The sequence below is a fragment of the Crocodylus porosus genome, unplaced genomic scaffold, assembly GCF_001723895.1.
Source record: "Crocodylus porosus isolate Cpor-Errol unplaced genomic scaffold, CroPor_comp1, whole genome shotgun sequence".
Classification (NCBI taxonomy): Eukaryota; Metazoa; Chordata; order Crocodylia; family Crocodylidae; genus Crocodylus; species Crocodylus porosus.
Window position 1 is genome coordinate 99446966 of NW_017728918.1, and position 23908 is coordinate 99470873.

Consider the following 23908-nt stretch of genomic DNA (forward strand, 5'->3'; position numbering starts at 1 on the left):
TTATCTTAAAAAACTTGCTTTATTAGTAGATTATTAATTCCAAATTCCTTTTTGTATTTTTCGTATGTGTGTGTCTATAGTCACTTTATAAAAATTTGGATGATTATTAGGTGTGGCTTTACCTCTGCTTTTTGTGGGATCAATTTTTGCAGGTCTGGCTGTAGTTGGGCTTTCCAGTCTGTACCTCTATGAGAAATGATATTTTTTTAACCACTATTCAGAACTATAAATTAATCTCTGTCTGTGTGCTGCTTTTATGTTTTTCTTGGGCCATAGTTCCACTTATTATTTCCCTGGACATAACATAAATCATCATAGTAAATGCTACTTACTGTAGGAAAATAATAAAACAGTGTTTGGTTCAACCTACAGAGACCAAACAGCTTAGCCAGCACATATGTGACCAGGAAATGTATTATATACAGGATAACCATCTCTATTTGTGAACATAGTTTTCTCAAAATATACAGATCAGCAATAAAAAATATCCCTCCCACTGGGGAGATAGACTCTGCTAGTTCTTAATAGGTTGGTCCAGTAGGAAGCATTATGATAGCCTGGGTAGATACCCCTAAATCTACTCTTATGTGGATCCAATGCCTGGGAATTGTGTGCTGATGAAGGGACAGATTCAAAGTTATTTAGGCACAAATATCTTATTTAAGTACCTAAATACCATTTGATTAGCTAAACAGGAGTTTGGAACCAGGCAAATTAGATGCTTTAACTGAACTTAGGGGCTAGGGACAGACATTCAAAAAGCCTGAGCCTGAATTGATTCAATCTTTACAGGTTAGTCTAACATAGCTAGACTGAACTGATCTGAACCACACAGACATCCCTTTGCAGGCATATGCCTGCAGTGGCTAAGGCTAGAAGCTGGGGGGCACTAGAGCTGTCCTCCCTTCCCTTCCATAGTGCTAAGCAGAAGGGGGTGGGGGGCAGGGGAGATGTGGCTAGGACTCGCTGACTAGGGAGAAGCATAAACCCCAACCCTGCCTGCAGAGTCCCAGGTTTTTCCCCACTCACTGCTCAAGGGATGGGGAGTGTTGCTAGACCCTGCATCTGTTGATGATACTGAGCTTTTCAATCTCCCTCTCCCTGCTTCTTCAGACTGTCTGCAAACCAGGTCATTTCTAACATCATTCTATAACCACTCTTGCAGACTGACATATTGCATCTAGCAGGTTGCTTTTTAGAAGAAAGTTTATCAGCCCATCAATCCCTACAAAAGAAAACATCTCTCTCACTAGCTTCAAGCTCTTCTTATCTGGAGGATGCATTTGCAAGCCACTAGCTATCTGCCCTTTGTTCCAGTAAAATTGAAGACCCAACACAGACACCTCTCAGAGGTAGGTAGCTTGGGGGGTTAGGGAGTGTATAAAGCCATGGACAGACATGCTGTGTGAAGCACTCTAAACAGTTAGAGGACCAATGAAGTCTTAAAAATTAGCCTAAGTATTTAAAACAAAACTTTAAAAAAGGAGGAATATTTATGAAGCACTTTATTTTGAAGCATTTCCTGAAACATCTGTACCTTCACACAGAGTGCTAAAGGGGGGTGTTCAATCCTCCAGCAGCCTTCAGTGGTTTACTTCCCTACCTCCATGGGGACTAAGGGAGGAGAGAGCATAACAGACAGCCAATGAAGACTTTCCCTTGTGCTCAGCTATCTGTGAGAATCTCTGGAGACTGGAGGTCAAGAAGCATTGCAAGTTCAGAATACTCTGGCTCCAGCACCCACGAAATACCATAGATATCAGAGTTCTGTAAAGTTCCCAGGCTCCTAGAACTGGCTTTCCATGGTAGGTGCCTAACTCGTGCATAAGCTATTTTGTCATCCAGATACAAGAGAGAGCTGGTAGAGGAAACTGGCAGGCATGGAGAATGCACACCAAGAGCACTGCATTCAGTACAAAGTGCAGCAGGTATGGTCACTTTTACTCAAAAACATAGAGTAGGAAAAACAGTTTATATAAGCTTAGGAAATGGGAGACCCTCCTCACCTTGAAGAGAATTTTAACTCAGAAGAGTGCCCTAACCACCAGACCACAGAATAGCTGGAGGACACTTTCCTGTTGAATCTAGGCCATAAATGTAAGGTTCATGGATGACAAAGAGCAAACAAGGAAACTGATTATCTGGTCCCTACTGCAAGGTTATTTAAATTTTTTATCAAGCAACTGTTTAACATAAAATGCACAAAAAGCATTCAGAGTAGGGCTTGGAACCTAAGTCACCCTCCTCTTTCCCCAAGTGCTGCACCTACTAGATTACAGAATCAGGCTCTTTCTTGAATCCTTTGTCCCTCTGTGGCTCCCTTACTCAGGCATTCTTGGTTGCACAGTAGTCAGCTTCAACAGGAAGCTGGATGAGTTTGTCCTCATCCACACAGTTCTACCAGCTAGTGGTTATGGCATTCTCCTTCAAGATGCGAGTCTGAGGCTTGCCTAGCTGGGGAGATCTAAATTCTAGGTTTCCCACTTCCTGAGCAAATGCTCTGGACATGGTTTACAACAGGTATAGAGTGACACTACTACCATCAACACAACGAGAATGTGAACTGAATTGATTTAGCTATCTACTCTTACGAACAATTCCTCTGGATACTGAGTGGAGAAGGCACTCAAGTTTCAGAGAGGGGCAGGAGTTCACATACACCTCTGTTCTTAGTATTATTTCTTGGCTAGCTTTATTTGGCTTTCTGCTTAGTGCCAAGGATTGAGCGAATCACACTTCAGAGGCATTTAGCGCTTTCTATTGAGTGTATGTGGGACCTGGAATCTAGTTCAGTTTCTTTGAATCACCCTTTTGGGCTAAGCACCTAATTTTTAAGCGCCCTGGGTATGTTTACATGTTCATTAATGCACCATAGTTACGGCACATTAAGTTTAATCCTTGGATAAATGTGCAGTAACTCATGCTACTGTGCAGTAGCACTGGTGCATGGGTTTTTAGTGATGCTTATTGCACAGTAGCTTAATACTAATGTTACTACTTAATGTTACTACTATGCAGTAACACATCAGCATGGTTTTTGCCTGGCATGCTACTGTGCAGTGTTATTAGGTTACTGCACAGTTCATGTCTCATGTAGATGTGCCCCCTGAAGCCCAAGTTGGAAGTACCTAATGGTCTAATCTAGCTTTTGCCTTTAGTAACCAAATACCATTTTTGGATCTGGCATCTAATCCTTCCAACACATACACAAGAATGCCACATGGAGTCCAAATACACTGAATACAGCTGCAGTTCTTGAGTTTTAATCCAACTTCCACGTGTTGGAAAGAACTAACAAGAACCTAGAGGTCAGGATATTTGTGGGTGAAATCTTTTATTGGGCCAGCTGTATGATTGGGATAGACTTAGACAAGGCTTCAATAACAGTGCATTCTTCTTCAGTTCTGAGAAAAAAAACCAAAAAGCTGCTGTACCCTTTTTCATTACTGCTTTCACACCCCTTGATTACCTTTAACTTTTTCCTCTTTCAGGTGTTTTTTCTCTACTGTTTTTTCTGTTCAGAAAAGAGAAACATAGCATACTTTTGAGAAGAACCAGAGCCAGTGGTGATCAAACTATTAATTTTATCCTTCAGCTGAAATTTGCTGAAAACTTTCAGAGATTTTCAAGGCAAAACTTTCAGATATGTTTTTCAAACAATAACAAAAGCATAACTTGCAATAGCCATAACAATGATATCAGAATACTGCAGCAATACAGTGATTTTTTCATATTCATAGTCACACACATAGAAACACTTCTCTAGTAATAAGCGTTTACCTTTTTTTTCTTTTGCAGCTTGTTCTGTGTTTTTCTGGGCTAAAAAGATTTGCAAAGAAACATCATTAAATGCAAGGCCTGGAAAATACGGGGCCCTATTTTAGGCACTTAAATGTCTAAACTCCATTAGTCTCCCTAATTACACTGGCATTGAATGGCCCAATACAATATAGCCTATAGGTCCACAACACTATATACTCCCTTAATTAAGCTTTATAATGAATATTCTTTTATTAGTTTGACATTTGGGTATTCCCTTCTGCAACATCCCCTTCCTAGTCCCTCCCAGAGTAAAGCCAGTAACAAATTTGCTTCAGGTCTAATACCAATCCAATACCAGTCCAGCATTCCTTGTTGAGTACACCAGGTACCTGGCAATCTGCCTCAGATTTGTTTATTTACACACTATGTGACCCAACCAGCTGGAATAAAGGTTCATTCAATGTATTCTGCTGTATGCGTTATCTGATTAGCACTGAGCAGGCTGGTGTTAATCACCTCTAACTCACACCTATACACACTCATATAAATAAATAAATAAATAAACACAGCAAAAAAAAAATCAGTTCTTCGGGTCAAATGTTTGGCTGAAATAAATTAGCTTTGATTTAAAGACTTCAGTGAAGCAACACTGATTTATGGCAGCTGAGGTTGCAAGATTGCATGTTCACTAGTTCTTTCTTTTAGACATTTCCGATAGGTATCATATTTACCTGCAACTGTGATTTCAGCTGCTGGTTCTTCAGGACAAAAATCAGAAATTAAATTGAAAAAAAAAAAGAAGAACATCAAATGTAATATCATTTTTCTTTCTTTTTTCCCCCCAGAAATTGACAGTTCTGATACATCTTAACCTTCAACTGCAAATTCCCCACAGGATATTAGTTTGCAAAGAAATGAGTTCTTACAACACCAATGAAAGATGCAAGCCCTGTTCTTTGAAGTAGTATAATCCAACAAGCGGTGGTTTCGGCAAATGCAGTTATTCTGCCAATCAAAGATTTTCAGGATCACGAATATTTAAACAGAGTTCTTTTCAGATAAGCATTCAAGGGTAAAGCTGTCTGTTTTTTTTCTCCCATGAAGCATGTTCAATGTAAATTTTCACTCCTGGCATGCTGCTGTCCATATATCCTCAGGGTTTTGACATTGGTCTGTTATGTGACCTTGGACAAATGGCTTCAACTGTCTGTGTCTGTTTCCTCTATGCATCTGTCTGACCAGTCATTTTAGACTGTAAGCTATTTGGAGTCAGAAATATTTCTTATTATGTGTTTGTACAACGTCTAGCAAATGTTTCATTTTTTGTCCATGGGTACAAATAATAAATACAGTGGGCTACCTACCACTGTCTCTGGCTGCGCCAGGGGTTGATGGAGCTCCGGAGATGCTCCTGTCCTTCTCTAGCTGGGCTGCATGGGAAACCAGGCTCAGGTGGGGATAGTGGCAGTGGAAGCATTGGGAAGGTTCCTTTCCCTGATCCTGCTCCCAGCCTGCTTGGGAACAAATGGGGATATTGGGCAGGGAGGAGGAACCGTTGCACTGCTGTCACTGCTGCTCCTGGTTAAGCCTGGCCTTCACGGACCCAAGCTGGAGCAGGGCAGGAGTAGTGGCAGGAGGATTAGTGGCAGCAGTGGGTAGGGGAGGAGGCATGGCAGAGGAGGGGAGTTGCCACTGAGCACAGCGGGGAAGGAAGGGCAGAGGGGGGAATTCTCATCTGCTTCAGGGACTTAAAAAATTCCCTGACAGTGTGCTCTGAATGGGAAGGCTTGACTGTACCACTGCACTCCCTTTGGATCTGCCACTGTTGTTTAACCTGCCTGATCTTGAGCAGGTGCTTGAGTTTCCAAGCTGTGAGTGCCCCAACTATAAGGCAATCGTTCTTAAATTCTTTGGACCATTGTTGTCATTTTTCACTGACCCTGCATCTTTATCACCAAACCTTTAACAGAAAAGGGGAAGAGTGGTCTTAATTTTAAAATAATTCACAGATCACCAGTGGTCCACAGTCTAATGTTTAGGAACCACTGGTATTGGGTATTCTGGAGTAGGGATTTATTCTACCGAAGCTGTTCCCCATTTTATAAATCACTTCAATATTCATTGTAGAAGGGATGGGAGCCAATATCTCCCAGATGAATGCCCTAACCACCAGGACATGGAGTCATGTTCTTTCTCACCCAGTGAGCATTTACTTATTTGACTTCATATTTACTTATTTTAAAATAGCTTCAACAGGAGAAATGAGACAGATACAAACAGAATACCCTAAGAACTCACTTTCGTGAGAGCTATAATGCCTCATGTTTCTTTAGGTTGCTCCTATATCCTAGCTATGCATTGTAATGAATGAGCTTTTGGGTTGGATCAGGTGGAAATCATCATGTTCTTTTTTTGCAGAATATGCACCAAACCCCAGTGGAGGGTTCAGTGCCATGAATCCCAAATAGAGGAGCCCCTAGCTTTCTTTGTGGGGTTTTACTTAAGCCTTACTCCTCAGGATTTCTTGCATACTGAAGTGATCAGCATTTAATCCCTGTTTAGACATTCTACCCATGAATTGCGTAAGTCAGGATACCTAACTAGTAGTTAAGGAAATAGGTTGCCAAAAATCATGTTGCTGTTTTCTCCCTTGCTTATACAGAGATCCTTCTGTCCCCATTCTACTTGGATCCCCAGCTAAGCTACTTCTCTCTATTGGCTTTTGAACTATAAATTAGTTTGATTACTTGACCAGGTCATACTTGGGAAGTATGTAAGGAAATGTAAACTGCTTTTGTGGTTTTTCTCACTTTTACCACTGGTAAAGTTCCTGGCTAGACTACCATAATGCATACACACTTAGAAAAGCTGGGAGTTGAAATCTTCTAGTGTTGTTAAATATTCTGAATATGTTCAGAGGAATTGCACCTCGTGGTTGGGAGTTGTATCACTGAATTCTGTAGGAGCACAGTTGGCCAATGCTTTTGAAAATTCCCAGCATAAATGTTCTATCCTGTTGAAGATCAGACATTTTGTATAATTAAAACAATTGCTTCTTATATATGGAGTAAATGCTACCAGCTTTGTCTTCTTGTCAAGATAGCTAGTCACACTTTGACAGTCGTTAAAATAGTAATTATGTAAGAAATGTCTTTTAGAGTTGATTAAAGCCTCCTGTTTTACAAATGATTAATTTCCATCTCAGGCATTGCTACTCATTAAATTGAAAATAAGGAAAATAGAATCGTTTTCTAATTCCTTTAATGGCCAAGTGCTAATTAATTTTGTTGATCGCTACTAAAACACGCCTCCCCCCGTGCACGCGCGTGCGCGTGTGTGTGTATATATAAAAAATAATAATTTGGGGGTACTTCAAATTTAGCCTTTAATTTCTATTTATAGTCTGCCTTTCACGTAATGAGCCAAATTCTGTGCTGATTTATACCCCATTCAATGATTCAAATGTGGTTGTATAGCATATAAATTGGGAAGGAATTTGACTCAATATGCATGTACACATTTACTTTGTTACACCTGAACTCCCAAGACCATTACCATTGATTATTCAGTATCCATGGTTTCACAGCGCATATTGATTTGCACAACTTTTCTCTCCCTGTTACTATGAAGAGTACATACATTAATGAAAAATATCTGAAGTGAAGCCACAGAGAGCATGCAGTCCTACCCAAAATTAAATGCTCTTCTTTGAGTGAAAAGATCATTTTAAACCCATCAGTATTCATGTCATATCAAATATGTCTATAAAGCTGATCTAGAAAATCTCTAGCTAGATCAACTCAGGAATTATTGGTCAGCGTAAACAGTATAGCTAAAATATTTTGGGACACAATTAAGTTACTGTTTGACAATACTTTTCTTTTAATTAAGAATGATTAATCAAGATCTATGTGATTGCTTTATGCAATAAATTGTAGGTGCAAGGAAGCTGGTGTATGTATTTTTCTATACAGGTTACTTTACCACATTTTAGCTATCATTTGTTTTTGGTATGTATTAGAGTAGAAATGGACAATCAGTAGGGATTAATTCTTGTGAAGAAGGCTTGAGCAAATATCTGCTTTTGCCTATGATTTTATAGTACAAGACAGTGTATCAAAAATATTCACATATCAGCAGGTTGTCACAGACAGCACAATCTGCCAATATGTAGCTCCAGTGGCTGTAATATCCTGAATAAACACATACAACAGACCTGAGGAAAGCAAGGGGGAAAAAGTCATCAAACTGTTTCCAGGTAAATATTATGTATTCAATTAAAAAAACAACAACTAAAAATATTGATACAGTAATGTATTTGCATCATGGAAATTGTATTTTGAGTATTTCATGCCCCTAGCCTTACCTTTTATAAGAATCAACACAAACTTTTATTGATATTATTATTGCTATTTTATCATAAAATGAAAATATGAAATATGTACTTTCCTGACATAATTAACACTGATCCTAATTTGGCTTAACCTACACAAACTCACATTCTCCTCATCAAAGACACTGTTGCATAATCCTTACAAGGAATTTTCTGACGAGGATTTCCCCTTCAACTTCCATTGAATCTCACTTTTAATATATTTCATTGTCTACTGTTTTATGGATATTAGGTAGAATTAAAAACAGCTTTGTATTAGAAGTAAGCCAACAAATTTCAATAAATTTCATACATATTCTTCTAACTCACTTATGATAATTTACTCATTTATTCTGATTAATCTATACATTAGTATGCAAAGAAACCTGGTGGCCACACCCAAACACATGCAATTGTAAAAAGTAAAACTGAAAACCAGTTTAGTGTGTTAGCTACAACTTCGAAATAGTTTATCATGAATAAGTTCTGCATGGTAAGATGTTGTTAAGCAGTATAATTAAAATTGTAAAGCATCTGTAAGATCAAAAAGGAGAATAATGTCCATACAGGTAATAAAATTAAAAAAAACAGAGACCAAATTAGGATACAATGCATCTAAAAGACAGGTTCAGGATTGGCAAGGAATATACTATGATACATACTTGCTGTTGCTTTTGGTTTGTCTGTGAAGTAAGAAATTATAATAACATTCAGAAAATATGTGATGGGAGAGGGGAGCATGATTTTTTTTTTGCAGAGAATGACTTTGTCTATTTTCTAATACAGCTAAGAAGCTTTTTATTGTAAGTATTGGTATTAATACCTTTATAATTCTTTATAATAATAATGCTAACTTTAAGATCTGATGAAAACTGCAGTAGAGGAACTCTATATAACAATTATTATTATTAATAACAATCTTACTTCTACACAGTTTTCATGCTGACATCCAGAATAGACTACATTTTTTTCCTATTTGTGGAAACATTTCACAGTGCAACTGCATTGCACTTCTGCAGTAAATATATTGTATATGTTGCACAGTATTGCTGCATATCAATTGAATATTCAGCCATTTAGTTGAATCTGTGTGATAGAACAGCCCAATATATAATATATGTACCTAGCTACTCTTGAGGAAAATGTAATTGTTTGTGGTCCTGAGGAAATGAACTTTTGACATCGAATATAACATACAATGAAATCTAAATAAATGGCATAATGGTACCCAGGATACTTAGTAAGTGAAAGTATTTAGGACAAACAGACACAAGTCTTTTGATTTTGCTGGCATAATTCTGTTGCTGGCATAACCCTTGACTTTGGTTAAGTTAAGGAAGGAAGAGCTGGTTATTTAAAAAAACAGACAGAAGTATTCTAACTATAAGACTACCCTATATAATGACTATAACACGTTAGTGTCACAGTATATTTGGCATTTTGCGTGTTCTGACATTTGTCATAATCATAAACAAGGCAATCATTTATCTACATTTATCTGCTATTATATTTATCTACATAGCAGATTCAAATCTAATGAAATTCATAACATAGTAGTACCTACCTGCTTTTGTTTGTAGAACTTTTTCGTGTTTGACACCTTCATGCACTACATAAAAGGAGTACCACAAACAAGTTGTCAATCATTGTGTGTGTGAGAAAGAAAGTGTTTAATTTTATAATAAGAAAGATCAGTATATATATATTTTAAAGATTAAACATTTATCTTATATTGTTCATGCTGTTATTGCTAGAAGAAAATAAAACAACCAGCCTCTAACAGATTATGTATTATGAAACCTGCAGTATGGAAGCAATGCTTAGTTATATGACCCCTTGTTGCACATATATAGCAGCTATAATATTACCACGAGTTACGCATGTACAACAAGTGATAAGACAACCTAGGAATATGAAGATTCAAAGCTTATGCAGCAAAAACAACACGGGGTAACTTTTTATAGCAATTTTAGAATTTTGAACACATAACACAATCACATCAGTAGTTGAAAGCTATTAGTAATTATGAATTCTCAAAAAGAGGAGTACTAAGCAAACTCAACATTTTTTAACCTAGTAATTATGTTTCCAAGTTAGCTGAAATCCAAAAGTCCAGAATACATCTCAGTAAACCTAACTAGATTATATGTCAACTATGGAAAGTAAGAGGAATAGTGCTACTTCAGAGGTAATGCAGGGGCTGTTGTTTTTCCTTTCCTTTTTTAACCAGTTTTCATAATAATTACTAATCTTTGTAGAGTCCCCCGGATTTTTGCTGGCAATAGGAAAGGCAATGAGACTTTGATTTAAAAACACAAAGGACTAGCATTGCACAATTTTTATGAAATGAGCAGACTGGCTTAAAAGGAAATTATAACAACAAAGGAATTACAACAACAGGTTTCATTTTGCCATAACAGCTAGGATAAATACATCCATGCAGGGGCAGAAAAACTCTTTTAGCAGAAGAATCAAGTGAGTAATATGCTAGACATTATTTCCTTCTCTGAGGATCTCATCTTTGTCAAACAATCTGAGAATAGAAGGAAGTTCTTAAAGGGGAACTGTAAAGCTGTGACAGAAAGAAATATAATTCATTACTGAAATAAGGGTAAGTGCATCTGTCCTACAACTGTTAAAGTGAATCATAGAACTTCAAGTGAATAATTCCACAGAACAATACATTCTGGGAAATACACAGCAAACCAAGATATGAAGGGGATTTCATACAGATGCTAGTTTTCTAGTGAGGCCTTCTTCTTGTGCAAGCAATCTTTTGGAGTTGGGAGTATTTATGGGGTTAACATAATGTTCATTTTGTATCTCACCTTTACATAGTGAGGGAAAGACTTATGTAGAAATTCAGCAAATATACTACATATTGGGTGTGTTTACACGTGCCCCTAACTGTGCATTACCCGCTGGTACTGCGCAGTCCAGGTGGTGCATGGGTTGTTTTCAACACTACTGTGCAGTAGTGGTGGAGTCACGGTTAGTGCCTGCCGGTGCTACGTCACTGTAGTGATGAGCTATGATGTTGTAGTTCGTCACTAAGCAATGTAGTTTCTTGTGTAGACGTGCCCAGTAAGGTGCTCTGACTTTTTTTCCAATTAACTGGGGCAAATTCCACTCTCAGTTACATTTTATCTCTCTTTTGAGTAAGAGGAAATTTTATTCTGTATTTCATTTTTTCCATGTTTTTTATTTGAATACTGGTGTTCCCTCAACTCCAATTGACTGTTAATGATGCCTTTAAATAAGTATGCTACTCCTTTGTTAAAATTTGCAGTGATATTTGTGAATATGGACAAAGTAAGTTGAATTCTGTGCTAAACCATCTGATTATGGACAATGGAATGAGCTATGATAAACAAAGATATTCAAGCAAAGGAATGGCAGAGATGTACAATGGCAGAGAGAAAACAACGTAGCTTTAAGCAAAACTAAAAATGACCAATATAAAGCTTGTATTTGTTAATACTAGGCTAGTCACACTTATCCAGCTTATCACAAGATTTAACCTTATCAAGGTATGTATCATATACCTGCTGGCTTTGGCTTGACTACAGAGGATGTAAAAAAGGGTAAATCATAATATTTAGAGATAAAGAATGAAGATAAACTGTAGCTTTTTACTTCCAGATGTTCAAATCCCAGCTTTTTCTCTGTTTGTATATTATGCTCTCATTCTTGGCTCAACCCTTTGATTTTCTTCACATGTAAAGATGCATAAGTAGTAAATCACTTCAGGCTAGATTTAAAGAGGTAAGTGCTGAACTGCTTATATCCCTACATGTCCCACCATCTGCATAACTTTCAGTTTGTCACTCTTAAAATAATCTTATAGTACCATGACATTTATACATTTACTCACAACAACTGCAAATCATAGGAATATTGTGAGGTATTAAAGTTAGTATGTTAAGAAAGAACCCTTGTCTGCAAGGGAACAACTCTGCAATGCCATGAGTACATTTAACATGTGCTAACTGCTTAAATGTATGTCTGCTCACATTTTAACTGAATGCAATGCGTACTAACTTTAACAAGTCACAACATTCCAATAATTTGCAACCGTTGCAAGTGAGTGTGTGACACTCAGTTGGATGCACAATGGCTTTAGTACTTCTGCTGCTTCAGTATATATACTTGGAGTAATTCTAAAGAAGGCTTCTTTTCTATACAGGCTAAGAAGCTAATAGAGTACTACAGCTGGTTAAGATTTTGAAATAACTGTTTCCACTCATGATGAACCAACTTGGAAATGTTGGGTTGGATAAGCATAAAAAATTGGATTATCCAATCAACTGAAACTTATGTTGGAGTTCTCACAAGAATGGACTTCAATGTATCTGGCACTTCTGTTTCCAATCACAGACATATATACTACAAGACTTGCCATGGTAATTTCTCACTTCTGATTTTTTTCAGAAACCAAAATGATACATTATTATTTATAGTAATACATATAATTTAATAGCTAATAATTAACCATTGATAGTGAAGTGACTATTAATCCTTAAGCGATTACCTATAATTAATGCTACACACATTTTATATCACAATCTCATGGCATCACTGTTCATAGAATCATAGGAAAGTAGGGCTGGAAGGGACCTCAGGGACATCTAGTCCAGCTCCTTACTCAAGGAAGGATCATCTGTACTAAACCATCCCATTCAAGTGTCTGTTTAACCTGTTTTAGGTCCTTGGCAGATATTCAATTAAAGGCATGATGGGATCTGACCTGTGATCACAATAATCATACCTCCTGTCATGCTACATGTGCATAGCAGAAGGACCAGACTGCAGTCATGCCCTATGGCCAATGCAGCAGGAGCCTGGGCTCATGAACCAAGGATGCTCCTGCACTGGCCAGTAGAAAGCCAGCTTCCCTGTCCATCCAGCCTGGAGCACCAGTCAGCCAGTCAGCGTTCCCAGTCTCAGGAGTGCACCAGAGAAAATGGCTCTGATGCACTTTGAAGGCTAAGAGAGCTGGTTGTCTCATGGCAGCTCCCAGCTTTGGGACTATATTAGAGTGAAGGTCTCCAGTGCGCTTTCAAGACAGGAACTTCTGATCAGCTGACTGGCACTCCCAGCCTCAGAAGCACACTGGAATAAAGGTTGGGCTCTCCAATCAGCTGATCAGTCAGGCCACATGTTCATGTTAAGGAGTGATGGAAACCAGCCACAAAGTTATTAGATGCGTTTTGTGTAATACATTTATGGCTTATTCCTTGTTTTACTGTGCCATCCATTTCATGAGGGTATGGCTAGTTTAATTAACTAGTTAATCATATCTTAAATATAACACCTGCCAGGGGCCTCAGAACATTCAAGGATGAAGATGGAGATTATCTAGGTAAAGAGTTGGAAAGCAATGAGTCTGATTAATGTCCACTGGTGAATAATGGTAAGGAACCAGTCAGAATTACCAGGAAGGAAAGAAAGTCCAATTTGAAAACTTCTCCAGTGGACATTAACAGTGGCAAGGTTGCAACTATAGACTGTGAGATCTTCCACACGGGTCATAGCTAAATAAATGTTTCCATATCAGTGAATGTGAGATTTAATCAAAGGTCTTACTGTAGTCTGTAGAATACCTAGGGGTTTTCTTTCTCATATTATTAATATTATTGATACTATTACTATTATTATTATAACTATTACTTCTTACTGCTACTATCACCATTACTGCCACTATAATATCTAAAAGAACTGATTGTGGATCACAACCCACAGGCTTACAGTCTAAGTCGGTACTATACACAACTGACTCTGAAATACACTGTCTCTCTCTAAAACAAAACAAAACAAAACAAAACAAAAACATGTATGTTCTTGGGGACTGTCTGGATCAAATGTCACAAGTTACATATTTCAAAATTATTCTAAGCAATGATACAAATGCAGTACTTTAATGTTGATCTAGAACAGTAGTAAAAAAATATAAATCTAGGAAGGATGATGTCCTCCTACCTGATTTTTCAGTGGGAGATGATTTTTTATGTTTTTTCTCCTCTGTATTGAGTAAAAGGCACACAAGTTACACATATCATAGTGACCAAATAAATGTCTCTTTTAGTATCATTATCTCATTGTAGTACCATAAAATAATTAGATTTCTAATGGGTTTGGGCCACCTGATTCAATCAAATTTCATTGTAGAGTCACTTATTTGGCCTTAAATCTTAGTTTAAAATCTAGAAAAAAGCAACACACTTCATAGTGTCTTTCAACTGGCCACTCTTCCAACAAATGTCTTCTAAAAACTTAATCAGAACAATTTTGGGATATCCACACCATAATCTAAGCACTTAGACAACAAAACTCTTTTCTTCGCTGCCAAGCTGCTGCAAAACATATCCCACCAACCTACTCCTGTTCTGTGTGCTACAAATCCTGGAAATGAGGCAAGGCAACCACCACAGGGCACCACTAAGAATGTGTCTAGAGACACTATTAATAGAAAAGTGAAAATGCCCTCAGCTGTAGGTCACCCACTTCCTGAGACCCCTGATACATGGGTGCAAGTATTCTCCTGACTTGTGCACTGTGAGGCGTACTGTGGAGGGTACTCAGTCGCCTCCTCCACCCACACCACTGTTGGAGCGATGGCACTTCACAAAATTGTGAACAAGTTCCCAATCAGTTCCATTTTTTAAAGTTTCAAATATAATGTACATCTGCACCCAGGGTTTATGGCTGAGCTAAGAAACCTTTGTGAAGACAGGCAACTTCCTCTGGGATGCAATTATGAGTATAATTACTTTTGAGAGAAGAAGTGTAGGCCCCTTACATCTTCATAGTGTATCCTAGTGCATAGTTTAGCAGTCAGGGTAGGCAAAATACAGCCCACAAGCTGAATCCAGCCCACCATGCCATTCTATCTGGCATGTAGTACCTCTAAAAAATTTAGAAAATTAATATTTATCTGCCCCAGCTGTCTGTGAAAGATGACAGCAGCCAGGGACAGTAGGTCCCAGGGGAAGCCCTGGCAGGCTCCTGCAATAGCAGGGCTCACCCAGCCCCACCCCCTAGCCAGAAGCCCTGCCTAGGTTCTGGCCTGGGTCCGTGGGGCTGTTTGCACCTCCCTGGCCTGAGCAGGAAATCCAGGTAAGAAGGGGGTGTGGAGACAGGGAGGAAGGTGGGGAAAATGGTGGGGAGTGGAAGTGAGCAGGTGTGCAGGAGTGTGGATCCCAGGGCCAGTGCTGGTGAGGCCTGGAATGGGGTGGCAGGAGCACAGGGCATGGGCTGGCAGGGGTCTGTGGAGCCAGGCTGTGCTGCACCAGCAGGGAGAGAGCGCAGCTGGCTTGGCTCCACAGAGCCCCAGCCAGCTGAGACCCTGTGCTCCTGCCATCTGCTCTGGGTCCTGCTGGCACTGGCCCTGGGGCACCAGCATGGGTCTTGTGCTCCCACCTGGCTGCCACTGGCTACCACGTGGCTGCTTGTTCCCAGCCCCGACTGTCCCAGCCCTGTGGCACAGGCGGGGATGACCGCAAGTAACTTCGACCCCATGCCCCCCACAGTCACCCATCTGGGCTGAGCAAGTTGCTGCTCAGCATGGGGAAAAAGCAGCCCCTCCCCCTCCCGCTGCCAGCATTCCTTGTAGTAGCTGCCCAGAGCCCACGCAAGGCTGTCCTGCCTCTCCACCACATCCCCACCACCTATGTGGCAGCAGTGGCAATGGAGAGTGGGCAGGTGCATGGCAGCTGGATGGGAGCTGTGGCTTCCAGCACCGGTAGTTAAGTGCTGGAGGCAGGACAGCCCTGGGAGGGAGGAAACTGGCTGTGTGTACTCTGTCCTGTTCCTACCGCCATGGCTGAGCCTGGTAAGGTGCTGCCCATGCACTGTGCCCCACACCAGGCCAGGCAGAACCCTTCACCCCTGCCCGTGGCTTGGATCAGGGGGATGCAGGAAGGGAAATGCCGAGGGTAGAGGATGGGGAGGCAGCTCTGCTGCTTGCTGCTAGGAAAGGCAGCAGAACCCCTTCTTTCTGGGCAGCCCCAACTGCCCCCCCCCAGGCCACCACCTGTGCAGCCTCCTCCACTGCAAGGTCCCCCAGTGCCTCAACTCCATCCAATCCTTGCAACTCCACCCCCCATAAAAATTAAATTTAAACGTACATTACATTTCAATCTGTAAATTATAGTGTTTGCAGGTCGACAGTATAAAAAGGTTGGGAATCCCTGCCATAGACCCCTGCCAGCTCACACCCCCTGCTTCTACCACCCCACTCTGGGCCTCACAGGCCCTGCGCTCCCGCACACCTGCCCATTTCCACTCCCCCACTCCCCTGCTGCCACTTTCTCCAACTTCCTGCCCACCCGCCAGCTGCTCTGAACCCTGTGGCTCCCATACCCACAATACAATACCCACACACACACATCCGCATAAACCCCCATACCGATCCACCCACAACTCCCCACAAACCCCACATCCACCCCCAACCCCCTGACACCCAAACACACCCCACACAATATACAAGTAAAATTGCTTCTACGTACACAGCACAAACACACACAAATCAGATCAAAAATATATTTTCAAAATTAAATTAAATTACATTATTATGGGTGTTTAATTTTTAGTATATAATTTGTTTCCCCCCCGCAAGATAGCAAACCCCCTTCTCCAAAGGAGTACTTCCATAAGCAAGGGAAGGGACTTCTGGTGGCAAAGGTCAGAGGTTAAAGAGGTAGGACTTATGGTCCCAAGATGGCAACCAGGAGATTGGGCACCGATCAAGGGGTGGAGCTACCCATATGGCCCTCGACACCTTGCCAAAACTTAGTAATCGGCCCTCTACCCAAAATAACTGCCCGCCCCTGGTTTAGCTTGATAGTTTTCTGGCTTTTGAAAATCCTTCTGTTAAGCAGACACAAATCCCAAACATTGTACAGGAAGCCTTAGGCTGAGGACTTCACTAAGTACCAGGACATCTATCTAAACTTTAGGTGCTGCAATACTCAACACTGCACTAGCTATGGCACTTGGAGTAACCATGAGGACAGCAAAGAACTAAGGCAACCGAACCTTTTAATAATAAGATGTTTCTAACCTTAGCTATAATAAAACCGCATAAATTTCACTTGTATAAAAACTAGATTCTTGGGTGTTTGGAACATGTTCACTCCCTGCAATTTCCTGCTAAATTACTTCTTCTACTGGTCGTTCTTTAAGGTAACTCTGAAAGGCTGAAAAGAATGACGCAAGATTTCCCCAAACATAAAATAATGGGCTAATATAATAGGTGATAATCATTGTTTAAAGTCAAGCTAAGAAAAAAAATGTTCTTTATATCTTTCCTTAGTATATTCTGAAAACAAAGAGAATGTAGAATTGAGGTTAAGCTTTTCAGTTGTCATGGAGAGGTTGCAATTCAAATTTTTGTCCATTTATATTCGGTTTAGTTTCCTTTTCTTACTGAGCTATTGTTTCCCTGTAATTTGAATGCCAGGCGATTATGAGAGCTGTGCACTGAAAACTGACTCAGCTCCATTTTACACCCACCTATGAAACTGAGAAGACAGTTTGGGCACATCTAACTGGTAAAGTAGCTCCTTTCACATCTCAGCTGAATTTTAAAATGTTCACTTTTCAACTCCAATGCCCTTTTATTAATCTAAGTTTTGTGTACAAACAATTTTATATTTCCAAACCATTGGAGAAAGATCTAACTGGTTTTAAAGGAGGCACTGAACCATCCAAACAGATTAGTGATACAAATTAGGGCTGTGCAAAATGGCACCATTCCATTTTGCTTTGTGTTTCGACAGTTTGAGGGAACAGGTTTTTGTCTCGAATTTCATTTCAAGTCGAAACAGCTGTTCTGTTCTGTTCCATCAAAACAGAAAGGCTGTTCTGACAGTGTTTCAAGTTTTGCTGGGGATGGGAAGTCAGCTCAGTGCAAGATCGCACTGGGGTCAGAAGGCAGCCCAGCTGGGCTGCTTCCCAGGACCCCATGCTAGACCTGGCATTATCTAGCATGGGGCACTGGGAAGCAGCCCAGGTGGGCTGCCTCTCACCCCCAGCATGATCTAGCAAGGGGGATGGGAAGTCAGCCCAGCTGGACTGACTTCCCATCCCCAGCCTATGGTTGAAACATTTTGACTTTAGAAACCTTTCAACCAACCTTGTTTTGTTTCAAGGCTATTTCGACGGCCTTTGTTTCATTCTGATTTTGCTGTTTCGACTTCAAAATTGGTCACAACAGTGTCAGAATGAAATGGCCAGTGAAATTTCGCATAGCCCTAATACAAATGCCCCAAGTGGTTTGGAGTCTCTGTTGTTTTGGATACTGTAAATACCTATAACGCTTATCTGACCTTAAACCAAATGCTTTTGCTCTCCCTAATTTTGGTGGCACTCACATAAGAATCTGTGAATCTGTCAGGGGATCTTTGTCTCTGGTCAAGTTATAGAAGAATGCTTTTTTTTTTTTCTTTATCAAATTCTCATATCTTGAGATTTCCTGAGGATGGCTCAGCATTTGGCAGTAGTATAGATGATGGCTATGATTGGGCAATGGACTAAAATATATATGCAACTTGTTCAAGGAAGTCAGTTAAAGGCAAGAGTCAATTTTCCAGTTTTCTCTCATAATAAAGGAAAACAGCTCCGGAACTCGGCTTTATTTGGCACATTGAGATTAAACAGTTCCATTACGGTGAGCATTAATTAGATATTAGAAATAAATCATTACTGGTGTTCTATCTATTTAGGTTAATATAACTATTGAGTCCTCACAAATCAAACCAAGATTTTTGGGAAAATGTAAACATGACTGATTGCAGGTGAGGTCCCTTCACCTATATTGACCTATTAACTAGATTCCATTAACCTAGTCCTATGACAGTTTATGAATCTAATTTCTCTTTTAATTGACCACTTGATTTGCCCTTTATAAAAGCAAGCCTCCTCCACAGGTGGAAACAAATCTTCAAGAGGAAGCTAGCAATCCCATTTCCTTGTGTTTCTATGTGTTGAATGTATCCAGGAAGGAAGGAAAGAGGAGTTGGGATAAAGGAAGACTTTGAACATTTGAATTCTTACCTAACAAATTTTGCTTCTAAAGTTCATAGGACAGCAGATACAAAAAAGTTTCAAGGGAGCCATTCATTCCCCATCAGAAAATTCAGTTTTGTCAACACTGAGCTATATCAGAAAATCATGTTTATTTTGAAGAGGAGTAAAAAAGTCCTCATGGTGTCAAAACACCCCATGTTGGCAAATTTGGGAAAAAACAGTTCAAATTTACCTTTGGAAATAAACTTTTGTTTCCATTCTTATTTTATATTTTGAAATATATTTGTATTGCTTTGATGTTATTGATCTGAAATGATGTATTCTTAATTTTCTTTTGTGGCGAATCTTGAAATTGTCAGGTCTCATTCTGATTTTCAAATGGAAGGCTGCAAACTTATTTCTTAGTATTTTCAGTTATTTCTGTGCAGCTGCATCAGGAGTGAATATGGCTTCCTTGGTTTGTCTGGTCACAAAAGGGCTATTAATTTAATTTTTTTCCCTCTAGAATCCATACGTTTTATCAGATTTTGTGACACTTGTAATGCTTCTAAATAGCATGGCCAGAAGCGTAGGAATAATAGCGTGAGGCTACCATAGATCACAGTAAAAAAGGATCTGCTGCTCTAGATAAAATGAGGTTTTTATAATTCAGTGTACTAACTCAGAAACATTCACTGGCACATGGCAGGAAAAGAACAACTGGTATTAAAACTGATGCTTGCAAATCAGTAGTTCTAGTTATCAACTGTAACTCAAAACAGCCACGCTTCTCCAAAGGAACCACTAATCATTTGAGAAGAGGTCTCTTCTGAAAAGGCAAATTTAACAACTCATCTTTTTACATGAAGGATTTCAGTTCCACACATGCTATTCTGGTTTGGAGTCGTGGGGGCTTTCAACCATCCCTGCATCCCTGCTGTACAATTGGATAGGTACATTGGCCTTGTGCTATTCAAGAACTGTCCTGCCCATAAATGCAGCTGGGTGAGATCTGGCTGATCATTAAGTTCTGATTTCACTGTGCACTTAAGGGCAAGTATTCATGCTGACTGTATGTGTTACATGCAGCTTGGCAGCTGAGAGAAAGCCTCCAACTCCCAATCAGTGTACAGTGAACTGAAACTGTGGTTTCATTGCTAATGGCACCTATTCTGATGAGCTAATTCATATACTCCATGAACTGCTGCTAGCTTCATCACCCATAGCTTGAAGTGCCAGCCTACACAGCAATCTAACTATAGTCCATCCCAAACTGGCTTGTGAGATACATGACAGCTGGGCATTTTAATGTGGCCCCAGAAAAAAGAGAAGTAATTAAATAAAAAATCTTGTTCTCTGGTTTCATGTATTATGTTCTACTTGTCACTTAATGCAGAATTCTTATTTGACCTGGAGTGCTACATGCAGATCAATGACTATGGGTATGTTCACACTGAAAACTTTGTGCCAAGCAGGTTTCAGCTCTGTCAAGATTTTGATTTGCAGCTGAAGTCTTAGGAAATTTGGCCACCCCTGGAATAGACCCTGATGTAAGCCTTTGCAGGTGAACAGTCTGTGTCAAAATTAAGGTTGTACAAGTGAAATGTGGCAGTAACCTGGCTTACAAAATAGGTAGGTGGCTGGTTAATTCAAAGGGAGGGTCTTGCAATCTTTTCAGGGTCTCAGTATAGTGATGATACCAGCGCATGCCTTCTCTTGCGGGTTCAGTACCAAACCGGGAAAAGTAAAATATATATGTTATGCCTCCCGGAAGCTGTTTTGCTACATGCAACTCATAGTATCCATTATCAGTAAACAAATGAAGAATAAGACAAAAAAAATTTGAGATCTTTAAGGAGTGAGGAGCACTGTTTTTTTTTTTCCCCCACTCCAGTAGGCAGTGATAGAAAATCATTAACCATTATCAATGGGTTTCTGCCAGGCAGTGGACTGCTGTAGGGGCACACTCCATGTCCCTAACATTCTAAGTGTAGCAATACAGAAATGGTATAAAAATACCGGAAAAATGGATGAGATAGACAGTTCTGTCTGTCTGTTGTTGAAGGAATAAATGCTTGTAAGCAGTTTATTAGATTATTTATTTACAAACAGGTTGTGTTTATGTAAAGCTGGGTCCTACGGTAACAGTAGCACGGTCAGTCAAGATCGAGGAGAATCGGAATAGTAGGTCTTTCAGTATCTACCACCAGTAGCAAAATGTGTGTGACATATGTGTGTGACATATGTATGTGATGGGGGGGAGGGGCCACAGAGAGCAGGGCATCAAGCCCTGTGTGCCAACTTTGTAGTGTTCCCCACCCCTGCATGAATCCACACCCCAGCAGTAGCATCAGTTGCAGCAGCAGCCAGGTGCACAGATCAGACCACATTTTGGTGCTGTAGCTGCAATAAGCAGGGCAGATATACCATCTGGCAATGACAGCCCCCTACTAGCCCCCTGCTCTTGACACCTCCCTCCTCCTCCCCTCCAGCCCATCTCCATCTTCTCCAGCAGGATTTGTCCAGGGAAAACCCTGTTGGTTACACTTGACTACTACATACAGCCAGGTTGTCCAGAAGCTGCATAAAATGAACACAGAATGATTGAGGGTCCTTTTTCTACATCAAAGAATCATTTTACTCTAGTTTTCTCATATTGGGTCAAATGATGAAATCTTTGCTGTCTCATTGATTATCAGATACTTGCATGATGGGTGCAGAACCCATCCACCCCTTGTTGCTTGAAAGCAGCATAGTGCATTAATGCTCTACTTAAATGTGGCACATCTTTATGACTGGTTTGCCATTTTATTGCACCATAAATTGCTTGTATCTGTGGCATGTTACAATTTATGGCACAATTAACATATTCACTGTGCCATAAATGTAAAATTGACCTGGGGCCTGAGGGATGGATTGTGAATGCCTTGTTTCCATTGCTGAAGCTCATGAACTGTTGCACTAAAATGAGCAGAACTACTTGTATGAGCAACTATTCATCAATGGCAGCAAGACCTTTACTTTCTGACCCTAAAGGACCTGAATTTTTGTAGTTAAAATCAGACCAAAGGAAGCCTAAAGCAAACCAGACCCTTCTCCTAAAAAACAGAAAATCCTCTACTGCCATCCATATATAGATATAGATATAGACACACACACACACACACACACACACACACACACACACACGCCAATTGCCCATCAAGAATGACAGGGGGGTGGGAGCAGGCAGGAGGGTGGGGAAAAGCCGGGCTGCCATTGTGGGGGGGGGTTGGAGGGGAGGAGTAGGCCAAGGGCTGATGCAGGGGAGCAGGGGTGGGGGAGGAGTGGGCCCAGGCCCAATAGTGGGAGGAAGATTGCTCTTCCCCTCCCCCAGCAGCTGTCATGTTGGGCTTGGCTGGGCTGAGCCCGGCTCGCTGTCCCCAACACTGCCACGGGGTGGGCCAGCTTCTCCCCCTGCTCGGGCTCACTCCTCCCCACTGCTCTGTCTCCTGTCATCATGGTGGCAAGATTCCTTCTGTCAGAAGATATATATATATATGGCACTAGGGGATTTTCATTTTTTTTAGGAGAAAGGTCTGATTTGCTTTAGGCTTCCTTTGGTCTGATTTTAACTACAAAAATTCAGGTCCTTTAGGGTCAGAAAGTAAAGGTCTTGCTGCCATTGATGAACAGTTGCTCATACAATCCGGCATTCACAATCCATCCCTCAGGCCCCAGGTCAATTTTACATTTATGGCACAATGAATATGTTAATATTCATGTATTATATTATCTATCTATCTATCTATCTATGGATATAGACATAGATACCCATGAACCTGAGATCTGAATAGAAAAACCTACCTATTTTGGCATGAGAGACAGCTTTTTCCTGCTTTACGGGTTCATGCTCTGCAAAAAAGAACCACCACACATTAGAAATAAGATTTTTAATTAGCTTCCTGTCATAACTGTCTATGTATTAGTAAAGCTGCTTACATGATTCATCAAAACAGCTATTCATCAGACAAAACTGTTTTGACAAAGGTGAAATTTTTATATTGTTGAAATTCAATGACATTTTCTACAAGGTACTTTGAAATCTTTTCTCTTTTAGAAAACTGCAAAAATTCATGTGGGAATTTGAAATTTAATTTAAAATGTTAAGGGTTTGTTAAAAAAGATATTATTTCATGACCCCTCCCTAATATGAGTGAGAGAACAGTGGAAATATTTTAGTTTTAATTTATTTTAATTTAGTAAAATTTCAAAATTAAATAAGGGAAGCTACTACTTAAACCTGACAGAAATATCTTATCTTCTTCAATGAAGAATATGTTGCTTGTACTGTGTTAACTCTTAAACAGATACTTAGAACTGGAAAAAAAGAATTTAGGGGACTAATAAGAGGAGAAGCTCTTTTCAATATATTTGTGTTAGTCTGGAATCGTTCTTTCTATATTGTGCACCATTGTATAGCATGTTATGGAATAATTAAAAAAGGCATAAAACAATATAAATATGTATATAAATAAAATACAAATCTAAAACAAGATATCCAAGACATTGCGGAGAGGATCCCACAGCTCCTCCGGCCCACAGACCACTACCCCATGCTCCTTATTCACGTGGGCACCAATGACACGGCTCGGAGCACACCCAGCCAGGTCATGAGGCGCTACAGGGACTTGGGAGCGGGGCTTAGGGGTCTGGGAGCTCAGGTGGTGTTTTCGTCGAGCCTCCCAGTCTTGGGCTATGGGCTGAGGAGGGAGAGGAGGATCCACG

General features: G+C 40.1%; 1 protein-coding gene across 1 annotated transcript in view; it reads right to left on the reverse strand.

Moving 5' to 3' along the window:
* LOC109312156 (triadin-like) overlaps positions 1 to 23908 on the reverse strand; it is a 72812-nt gene that overhangs the window by 24889 nt on the left and 24015 nt on the right. The window contains exons 6-13 of the mRNA XM_019538200.1: positions 22988 to 23035; positions 14114 to 14155; positions 11680 to 11697; positions 9699 to 9743; positions 8797 to 8817; positions 4494 to 4520; positions 3781 to 3819; positions 3470 to 3514 (exon numbers count right to left, since the gene is read on the reverse strand). Coding sequence (XP_019393745.1) covers positions 3470 to 3514; positions 3781 to 3819; positions 4494 to 4520; positions 8797 to 8817; positions 9699 to 9743; positions 11680 to 11697; positions 14114 to 14155; positions 22988 to 23035 — 285 coding nt within the window. The remainder of the gene's footprint in view (positions 1 to 3469; positions 3515 to 3780; positions 3820 to 4493; positions 4521 to 8796; positions 8818 to 9698; positions 9744 to 11679; positions 11698 to 14113; positions 14156 to 22987; positions 23036 to 23908) is intronic.